Source organism: Xyrauchen texanus, chromosome 43 (assembly GCF_025860055.1).
Source record: "Xyrauchen texanus isolate HMW12.3.18 chromosome 43, RBS_HiC_50CHRs, whole genome shotgun sequence".
In the NCBI taxonomy this organism is placed as follows: Eukaryota; Metazoa; Chordata; class Actinopteri; order Cypriniformes; family Catostomidae; genus Xyrauchen; species Xyrauchen texanus.
Genome location: NC_068318.1, coordinates 30,809,862 through 30,821,953, shown reverse-complemented (window position 1 = coordinate 30,821,953; position 12,092 = coordinate 30,809,862). Strand labels below are relative to the sequence as shown.

The 12,092-nt window shown below is 35.4% G+C and overlaps 1 protein-coding gene across 1 annotated transcript; it reads right to left on the bottom strand.

Annotated features, from left to right (window-relative positions):
- Positions 1–7,151: 7,151 nt before the first annotated feature.
- LOC127636213 (torsin-4A-like) lies at positions 7,152–11,709 on the bottom strand. The gene is made up of 2 exons (XM_052116647.1): positions 11,605–11,709; positions 7,152–9,139 (listed from the first exon to the last, which is right to left on the bottom strand). Exon 2 carries the CDS (start codon positions 9,137–9,139, stop codon positions 7,973–7,975), a length of 1,167 nt encoding a protein of 388 aa, XP_051972607.1. The 5' UTR covers positions 11,605–11,709; the 3' UTR covers positions 7,152–7,972.
- Positions 11,710–12,092: the final 383 nt, after the last annotated feature.

Here is a 12,092-nt window from a genome sequence, read left to right as displayed (position 1 = left end):
CACAACCTTGAGGCGGATGGGCTACAACAGCAGAAGACCCCACCGGTACCACTCATCTCCACTACAAATAGGAAAAAGAGGCTACAATTTGCAAGAGCTCACCAAAATTGGACAGTTGAAGACTGGAAAATGTTGCCTGGTCTGATGAGTCTCGATTTCTGTTGAGACATTCAGATGGTAGAGTCAGAATTTGGCGTAAACAGAATGAGAACATGGATCCATCATGCCTTGTTACCACTGTGCAGGCTGGTGGTGGTGGTGTAATGGTGTGGGGGATGTTTTCTTGGCACACTTTAGGCCCCTTAGTGCCAATTGGGCATCGCTTAAATGCCACGGCCTACCTGAGCATTGTTTCTGACCATGTCCATCCCTTTATGGCCACCATGTACCCATCCTCTGATGGCTACTTCCAGCAGGATAATGCACCATGTCACAAAGCTCGAATCATTTCAAATTGGTTTCTTGAACATGACAATGAGTTCACTGTACTAAAATGGCCCCCACAGTCACCAGATCTCAACCCAATAGAGCATCTTTGGGATGTGGTGGAACGGGAGCTGCGTGCCCTGGATGTGCATCCCACAAATCTCCATCAACTGCAAGATGCTATCCTATCAATATGGGCCAACATTTCTAAAGAATGCTTTCAGCACCTTGTTGAATCAATGCCACGTAGAATTAAGGCAGTTCTGAAGGCTAAAGGGGTCAAACACAGTATTAGTATGGTGTTCCTAATAATCCTTTAGGTGAGTGTATATAGACAGTATATAACATAATATTTGTATTTACTATATATATATATATATATATATATATATATATATATATATATATATATATATATATATATATATATATATATGACAGTATATAACATAATATTTGTATTTACTATATATATATATATATATATAGACAGTATATAACATACTATTTGTATTTACTATATATATATATATATAGACAGTATATAACATAATATTTTTATTTACTAATATGTATATATATAGACAGTATATAACATAATATTTGTATTTACTAATATATATATATATATATAGACAGTATATAACATAATATTTGTATTTACTAATATATATATATATATATATATAGACAGTATATAACATAATATTTGTATTTACTAATATATATATATATATATATATAGACAGTATATAACATAATATTTGTATTTACTATATATATATATATATATATATATATATATAGACAGTATATAACATAATATTTGTATTTACTATATATATATATATATATAGACAGTATATAACATAATATTTGTATTTACTATATATATATATATATATATATATATATATATATATATATATATATATAGACAGTATATAACATAATATTTGTATTTACTATATATATATATATATATATATATATATATATATATATAGACAGTATATAACATAATATTTGTATTTACTAATATATATATAGACAGTATATAACATAATATTTGTATTTACTATATATATATATATATATATATATATATATATATATATATATATATATATATATATATATATATAGACAGTATATAACATAATATTTGTATTTACTAATATATATATATATATATAGACAGTATATAACATAATATTTGTATTTACTATATATATATATATATATATATATATATATATATATATATAGACAGTATATAACATAATATTTGTATTTACTATATATATATATATATATATATATATATATATATATATATATATATAGACAGTATATAACATAATATTTGTATTTACTATATATATATATATATATATATATAGACAGTATATAACATAATATTTGTATTTACTATATAAATATATATATATAGACAGTATATAACATAATATTTGTATTTACTATATATATATATATATATATATATATATATATATATATATATATATATATATATATATATATATATATATAGACAGTATATAACATAATATTTGTATTTACTAATATATATATATATATATATATATATATATAGACAGTATATAACATAATATTTGTATTTACTAATATATATATAGACAGTATATAACATAATATTTGTATTTACTATATATATATATATATATATATATATATATATATATATATATATATATATATATATATATATAGACAGTATATAACATAATATTTGTATTTACTAATATATATATATATATAGACAGTATATAACATAATATTTGTATTTACTATATATATATATATATATATAGACAGTATATAACATAATATTTGTATTATACTATATATATATATATATAGACAGTATATAACATAATATTTGTATTTACTATATATATATATATATATATATATATATATATATATATATAGACAGTATATAACATAATATTTGTATTTACTATATATATATATATGACAGTATATAACATAATATTTGTATTTACTATATATATATATATATATATATATATATATATATATATATATATAGACAGTATATAACATAATATTTGTATTTACTAATATATATATATATATATATATAGACAGTATATAACATAATATTTGTATTTACTATATAAATATATATATATAGACAGTATATAACATAATATTTGTATTATACTAATATATATATATATAGACAGTATATAACATAATATTTGTATTTACTGTATATATATATATATGTGTGTGTGTGTGTGTGTCCTCCAGTAATGATGGAGCAGAGTTCGGAGGATCTGTCTATCAGAAATTAAACGATCAGTTGGAGACCGCCATGACTTTAGCCAGGACTGCTGGCAGCAGCAATACATGCTTCGGAGTCGCTGCAAAGTACCAGCTGGATAAAGATGCTTCTTTATCTGTAAGTTAATGGCCTTTACACATAAACATATGACATTGTTAAAAAAAAAAAGGATTATACACTTGGAGATTTATTTAGGCTGACTTTAGGTAAGTGTTCAGTAAATGACTGATTAGCATTAATTAGGGCCCGAGCACCGATGGTATCGATTGTTCTTCTTGGTGTTTATAATTTTCTTCCCAAATGAATCACATTTTTGAGGGCCTAAACATACTGGAAAACTCATATACTCATCTGATGTGGGTTTCAGAATTAGGTGTGGCAAAATGGCTCAATAGTGCCACCAAACATTCAACAATGTGCGCATTACGCTACGTTTCACCTACATGTGCGAAAATTGGTACACCTGAGTAACATACCGATACCTACAAAAAAGTCTCATGGACCCATGCCCTAAACTCAACAGGAAGTCAGCCATTTAAATTTTTCTCTTAAATTTTTGCTGTTTTTGCCATTTCCAGGGCTCGTACTTTAATGAACTCCTCCCAGAGATTTAATCAGATCAACATTATATTAAGTCAGTCTTAATCTAAAGCTATTGGTGATGTTTAATTGTGAAGCTTTTGAGTTTTCGTTGAAGGGCGTGTCCGTGGCGGCCTGACAAAGTTTGATATGAAACGGGTCACATTTTTGAGGCCTAAACATGCTTGAAAACTCATAAAACTTTGCACATGTCTCAAAAGTGGGGAACATTTACACCTGATGCTGGTTTTAGAATTAATTGTGGCAAAATGACTCGATAGCGCCACCTACAACATTTCAACGAAGCAGCCCTCGTGCCACGTTTCACCTACACATAAGAAAATCGGTAGGCATATGTAACATGCCAACACGTACAAAAAAGTCTCTTAGAGCCTTATCCTAAACCCAACAGGAAGTCAGCCATTGTGATTTTTCTCTTCAATTTTTGCTCAGTTTTTGCCATTTCCGGGCCTCGTACTTTAAGGATCTCCTCAAGAGATTAAATCAGATTAACATCATATTCGGTCAGTATAATCTAAAGGCCTTGGCGATGCTAAATTGTGAGTTTTCTTTGAACGCTGTATCCTTGGCGGCCTGACAAATTTTGATGTTTTGCCATGAAACAGGAAGTTGTTGTAACTCAAACATAAAATGTCCAATCCGCTCTAAACTTTGAGTCCCAGCCTGAACACCTCTATATGCCATTATTCAGTTATAGTCGTAGCGCCACCTACTGGCGACAGGAAATGACATGTTTTACACTGTGAATACACTCTTAACAACATTTAAGTGCTAAAAAATGCTAAAAGAAATTGGAGGAACATTCCCCTGGCACAGCAGCCCCAACGTGCACCAGGGTGCGAGGTCCCGTTCCACACTGCTTGCAGCTTTAATGTCATATTCGATTTTTAACTCTCAGGATTAACAACCTCTTCATGATTGTTTATTTCCTCTTAAAAGGCCAAAGTAAACAAAGCCAGTTTGATTGGAGTCTATGACCTGGTAATCACTGACTTTGTGTTTTTGTTCTGTATAATCATTGTTTGTGACCACTGAAAATGTTTTGAATAGCATAATACCATGCTACTTTTGAAGTATGGAGCATGTTTACGGTGCACAGTATGTACATTTTCACTATGCATGGAATGCTTGGATGATCTACTTAATTTGCCAAAATGTGCAGTATACTGTACAACTAAAGCACACTACTAACGCATCTTTAAATGTCTTATTTTCTCCTTCTCACCATAAAGGAGTAAATCTCACACTCTCGGCTCTCATCGATGGAAAAAACTTCAACACTGGCGGACACAAGGTTTGACTCGAAGCGTAGCTGCCGTAAAACAAAGACGAAGAAACAAAGACAAGAGACCCCTCACGAAATGATTCAACTACCCCTCCTACATCACACACTTGCACTTGACGACTGAAATACTCAGCAGCATGTAGACGATTACTTATTTTTGCGAGTCTGGGGGAAACCGAATGATGCGATCTCAACCAACAGTCTTGTTTTGAACATATTTAGAACAGTTTATTACTGGAAAACTATGCACAAATACTGATTAAAACCTACATAAAAACATATTTTTGCAGTGATGTTTAGACATTTGTAGTTTTGCATTGTCAGTATTTTGTGCATGCTAAAATCGACCCTTGCGGTCGATTTAGTGCTTTGATAAGTGAAAGCAAGAAATTGCATGGCAGTTAAAATGGCAATCACACTACCACGCTGCATTAGGATGACATTGCACTTCTAGGTTTATACGTTGCTTACACTAATGTTCACAGGAAACCAAAAAGACAGGATGTGTATTTTTAGTGCTCGCAACACTTTCTTTGATGGTTAGAGAGCGACTCTGCACTGAGAAAATGCTCTTGACCTGTAAACCACATCAAAAATTTACTGCTGTTTGAATGAGCAGGTTCAGTAATATTTTGGTTTCAAATGAGTTAAACGCTTTGTGGGCACAGATGTCTATGCATTGTACATACCGCCTGCTTTTTTTGTGCTATAGGGTCTCATTAATGAAATACAAGCTGTTTTTTTAAACTAACTAGTTTATTCCGATTTACACAGAAATTTATGCTGCTCATGTTTCACAAAAGACCGCCCTTATTATTATTATTATGGCACTAATTTGACTTTTATCCTCAAAATGTTGCAGTATGTCATTTTTCCAGCTAAAATAGACAAATTCTAATAAATGGCAAAAAATAGTATGTTGTGTTTCGTTATTTTCGGCAGCAGAGTTTGTGCTTGTAACATTGACCTACGTCACAGTGCATGTATGAGAATAAAACACTTTATATTGTTTGCTTACACAATCTTTACAATATTACAATATTTAATAGTTATAACAAGGTTTCACAGAAATGAATGTTGAATTTTGAACGTACAATACGTGAAATGAGTGACAATAAAACATAACACAATGGCAAACACCTCACAAGGGCTCACAATTAAGGATGGGAATCGTAAGGAATTCCGGTTCAGATTCTTCTTAGCGATTGCGGTTCCTTAACGGTTCCATTAATGTTTCCTTTAGTACTTTTGAGGAATAATTCCCCCAAGAAATGCAATTCTTATTGCAATTACTGCTGTCAGCAGCCTGTTCCCAAATGATGAGATATTTCAGATTTAAACAGCTTGAAAATACAAATCAGAAATACATTTTATGGAATTCATGAAAACAGACATGCTTATACAGACTTTTTAGAGGCATAAATGCAATTCGATAATTGATCCTAACTACAGTTGAAGTCATTAAAACCATTTTTTTAACTGATTGTTTCACTTTTAATTGACTATATCACAATTCCAGCTGGTCAGAAGTTTACATACACTAAGTTAACTGTAACCAGCTTGGAAAATTCTAGAAAATGATGACAAGCCTTTAGACAATTAGCTTCTGATAGGCTTATTTGAGTCAATTGGAGGTGTACCTGTGCATGCATTTTAAGGCCTACATTCAAACTCAGTGCGTCTTTGCTTCTTTGACATCATGGGAAAATCAAAAGAAATCAGACAAGACCTCAGAAAAAAAATATTGTGGACCTCCACAAGTCTGTTTCATTCTTGGGAGCAATTTCCAAATGCACAAACAATAGTACGCAAGTAAAAACACCATGGGACCACGCAGCCATCACACTGCTCAAGAAGGAGGTGCATTCTGTCTCCCAGAGATGAACGTAGTTTGGTGTGAAAAGTGCAAATCAATCCCAGAACAACAGCAAAGGACCTTGTGAAAATGCTGGAGGAAACAGGTAGACAAGTATCTATATCCACAGCAAAACAAGTCCTATATCGACATAACCTGTAAGGATGCTCAGCAAGGAAGAAGCCACTGCTCCAAAACTGCCATAAAAAAGCCAGACTACAGTTTACAAGTGCACATGGGGACAAAGATCTTAATATTTGGAGAAATGTCCTCTGGTCTGATGAAACAAACATTGAACTGTTTGGCCATAATGACCATCATTATGTTTGGAGGATAAAGGGTGAGGCTTGCAAGCTGAAGAACACCATCGCATCCATGAAGCATAGGGGTGCAGCATCATGTTGTTGGGGTGCTTTGCTGCAGGAGGGACTGGTGCACTTCAAAAATAGATGGCATCATGAGGAAGGTTATTATGTGGATATATTGAAGCAACATCTCAAGACATCAGGCATGAAGTTAAAGTTTGGTCACAAATGGGTCTTCCAAATGGACAATGGCCACAAGCATACCTCCAAAGTTGTGGCAAAATGGCTTAAGGACAACAAATTCAAGGTATTGGAGTGACCATCACAAAGCCCTGACCTCAATCCAAGCGTAGTGCGAGCAATGAGGCCTACAAACTTGACTCCGTTAAACCAGTTCTGTCTGGAGGAATGGGACAAAATTCCAGCAACTTATTGAGAGAAGCTTGTGGAAGGATACCCAAAATGTTTGACCCAAGTTAAACTATTTAAAGACAATGCTGCCAAATACTAACAATGTGCATGTAAACTTCTGACCCACTGGGAATGTGATGAAAGAAATAAAAGCTGAAATAAATCATTCTCTCTACTATTATTCTGACATTTCACATTCTTAAAATAAAGTAGTGATCCTAACCGACCTAATACAAGGAAAGTTTTCTACGATTAAATGTCAGGAATTGTGAATAACTGAGTTTAAATGTATTTGGCTGAAGTGTATGTAAACTTCTGACTTCAACTGTATATATTGAATCATTTTAAACAAATAAAAATATATAATACATTAACAGATTTCATTTCAAGTTGGAGATGACAAAAATCATTACTTGCACGTCAGTAATATTAGTTCAGTACCCGCTCTGACTGATAGTTACGTCTTTTTAATCACTAAAAAGAGCCAGCTTGAGAGAGTCAATTGTTCAGGAATCGGACCACTCATCACGCTGTATGTTTCTCGCTGGATATTCAGTAGGTGGCAGCTCTCCATTCGCATTGGTGGAAAATTGCATGTTCGGGAACCGTTATCTGAACCGAAAGTCATGGAAATCATACCGTTCTCTTATTTTTAAACAAATGGAACGGTTCTTGGTTCCCAACCCTACGAAATGGTTGCTTGCATGTCGTCCATCTGCACGGCAGAATTAATTTTAGAGAAGGTTAACCTTTGCTACAACCTGCCTGCATCCTGTGTGCGATAATTCCCACTTGCCAACATTATAGTATGAAAGTTCTTCCGCTAGTCTTTCTACATGCTGGCGATCTGGGTAGAATCCTTCTTGAGACATCTCGTCAATAAAACATTCCATTACGTGGCTTTTCTCTAAAAGCGTGAAGGGTAGGATCTCGGCATCCAGGAATAATGAGTGGTACCTCTGAAGGTAGCTGCGCAACCAAGGGGTCAGTTCTTGACCCAAGCTCAATCGGCCCGAGACGGCGACACTAGAGTTATTAAGGACAAACTTGGTGATTTCTTCATGTCCCAAGTTACCAATGAGAATGTAAATTGCATTTAAGTATTCGTTGTTGTTTTGGGGATGTATCAGATCTTGCAAAGAGTCAAGCAACTCTCTGGGCATGTGTTCCACATCATCGAAGATAAAGAGCGGTATCTTCTCTACTTCCTCAGCCTGAGTGACCATTTCAGAGATGTGGGTGTCCAGAGCAGTGGTGCAGCGTGGGATATCGTCATCCGTAGGGCAGTGGTGCAGCACAAAGTATTGCATTACCAATTGGTCGCCTACCACTGAACGAAAATGTTGTGCCAACAATCGACCGACGTGGCTCTTCCCTACTCCAGTCGCTCCATGAAGTGACAACACCAAAGGTTTATTGTGAACATAAGTCGACAAATAATCTTGTAAATGCCCAAGAATGCCCTCGGTCACTTCCTGTTGTCCAAACACTTCCCTTTTCAGGGTATTTTCAAGTCCGTCTAGGTCGTACTTGAGCATGTGGTCATCTAGGTTCTCGATGGCGTTGTAAACCTGCAGAAAGACAATGATGCACAAGAGGAACAGGCAGTTCTTGGCTCGGCTCCGCTCTTTGGTGGGAACAACTCTCAAAGTGTTGCTCGGATACAAGATTCGTGTCTTCCTCCTTTTCTTGCGTTTGCGTGGAGAAGCAGGCTCTGTGTGTGGAGGCATGGAGCTCAGAGCGCTCTCCATAGCTCGCCGTTTCTTGATGGCCAGGTACTTCTGGCGAATTCGCACCATGGCACGTACGCTGGCAGAGAACTGGGAAACACTTGTGCCATATTCCTTCGGCTCCTTCATTTGGTCCCCTGTTAGCCTGTGAGTGGGGTCTTGGTCGCTCATCTGTGGAAATCAATGTAGAATTAAGCAAAACCAGTTACATTGCAATATCAGACACATTTAAGAAAGTATTGTAGAATTCTAGAAGGTATGTTGCAAGCCAGGTCCCCACCAGCTGAACCAAATAAACCAGTTTGAACCACCTAGAACTGTCATGGTACAAAATCCAGCATCCACCTTTAGGATTATCCATGAACGAAGCCATCAAATGAACACAGTGGGTGGTGATGGTGTAGTGGTCTAAACCACATAACTGGTAAACTGGTAATCAGAAGGTTGTTGGTTCAAACCCCACAGCCACCTCCATTGTGTCCTTGAGCAAGACACTTAACTCCAGGTTGCTCCGGGGGGATTGTCCCTGTAATAAGTGCACTGTAAGTCGCTTTGGATAAAAGCGTCTGCCAAATGCATAAATGTAAATGTAAATGTAAATGTAAACACAGTCCAAAGATCAAAGCGAGATCCCCCACCGAGCCATTAGAGAGTCATAAAAATGGAAAGGAGGAGGTGAGACCTGGCTTGACAATATAAATAATATTTTAACAAAGAACTTAAATGAAAAGACAAACACACAAAGGTGTCGGACAGCTGTCCGTAAATCTCTCTCTCTGTCCCACTGCAGCTACCAGTCGTCCTTTATCCCTGTCTCAGGCTTCATTAGCCTGATTAGCGGTCGTGTGTGCGGAATCACGACCCGGCCCGCCCTCCCACAGTATGCCTTCTTTTCTCCTGCATTCCCTGTCCTCTTTCTACTGTGTCCGGACTACAAACGGTTCAAGGAATGAAAACGAAAAGAACATAAACAAAAACTAGAACTAGAATCAGTTTCATTGTTCTGAAGAGAAAATATTATTTTATTTGGTAACCGGTTCATAACTGGTTAATTTTGTTCGGGTCATTTTTTCATTAAACCAAAGACCAAAGGGTTCATCACAGTACATTTCCAAAATTACAACACTTCCTGTTGCCTGAAAACGTTAGGCTTCTCACTTTTTAGTAGAACATAAACATGTGCTTTGAATGTGCTAGTTTAAAGAGCAATAAAATAATAATAATAATAATTTGGCCAGAAAAGCAGTATGTGCATACATGCCGGAGAGAGAGAGAGAGAGAGAGAGAGAGAGATTGGCTTTTAATTGATTTTAGGTGGCCAAATGAATATTTGGGGGGACATATTTAATATTAAGAATAGACGTTACTTTATATAGGCTACTTTAAATTGTGCTTTTTATTATTTCTCTCCTGAAAATTTCTCGACTTGGGGAAAAATTGTATCGCGTATTTTTGCTTTTTTTGGATTTTATGGTAACCATTCTGTTATTTCGTTCTAACCGGTTACCATGTGGAAAGCACTGTTTTGTTTTTCCAGTTTGAGTCCCTGTCAATAAAATGTGCAAAAATGCTTCAACAAATTGTTTTCAAATGTTTGAAATCTTTCAGCTTCTTCCAAGTTTTTGTTTAGCGTTCTTAAGCCACATTGTTGCTCTAGGGGTATTTTCTGCACTGGCTGACCCTGAAAAACCCCTCTTACACTTGATGACTCTTGTTGTAAGCACCATGCATTATCATCTACTTTATGATGCAAGTTACACTTTCTATTTTGGAGCATTTAAGGTCACTCTAGATGGCAGATGCAGCGGGCTACAGTTTGCAATTGCATCATAATAGCTAATGCCAACACATAGAGTAGTACATAAATAAACAAAAGCATGTTAGGGCAACATCACTCAACTTGTAAAATCACTCTGACAGTAGTCACTTCTCCTTTGGCTAAAAGGGTACTGTCTATAGTAATAACTGTACATTTACAAAGGTTACTCCACTTAACAAAGTTTCATCTGCAACAGAAAACACTACCACACTATAGGGCTGTTTTTAACAAAAGACACTGGAATTGTCGGACCATCAAGTATCTAATGACAAAACTAAAGGTTACTGTTCCAAAGAGACCTCTCGATTTCCCCCCTAGAGTGAAACTTGGCCAGAAGTGTGTATTGGCGTCTAACAAAAAAGACCTTAAACATACTCTTTGGAAATGTTTAAAGCATACAGTATTTGAACATGGCTTCCCACTGCGAAACAATCCACATATTCAGCCTTTCCTTTACGAGCCCCAAAGCCAAAGCTGATATGAACTCCTTCCAGGATGGTTTTTTTCTACCGCCACACACCCCTCTTGAGAGCAAGGGTAATAAAAAAGTGCTCCACACACTGTTAAATCACCAGGTTGCGTGACTAGACCGCAAGTTTAAAGCCTCCAACCCACTTGACCTCTTAAGCTTGTGTCATTGACTTTGATCATTGGTCAGGCAAAAAACGACTCGTGTTTGATCAGTGAGTAGAAATGAAGAAGTTAAGACAAGGCTGCTGTGGTTAAACCCCCAGACGCAACAGCAAAATGTCCATGAACACAAATGTACAGCTTGAGAAGGAGTAAAAGACCATGTATTATAACAGAGTTTGCTTACCTTTATTAAAGCTAAACAGTTAGCTGCTGATGTTCGGCTTTAAAACCTCAAATCTCTCTGCAAGCTTGACAGATACATGAGGAGAGAAGAGGAGGACTTCCTCACAGTCAGTTACATTAACAAGCCCCCCCTGTGGCTCCTCCTATACGTCCATCCTCCCTACAAACCACACCTACATCACATCATATAATATTTCAACAGAGAGATCTGCTGATGCACCTTTGTGACTTTAAATAGTTTGTTTGCAGTTTATTGTACGTCATGCAGTCGATAGAACAAAACTGGGAGATGGCTGAAAATGATTAGTGGAAAATTGTCAACACAAATGTTTTGTTTAGCTTTGTTAACAAAAGTAATGAGCTGTTTCCGTTTACTTGTTTACTTTTGAAGTTTTCTATCATTTCACTACTTTATCTGAAATGGTTATGTGGTGTGATCCGTGTAGTCTCACCGTTAATATACGGCCATAAAAGCTGCATGCATAATAA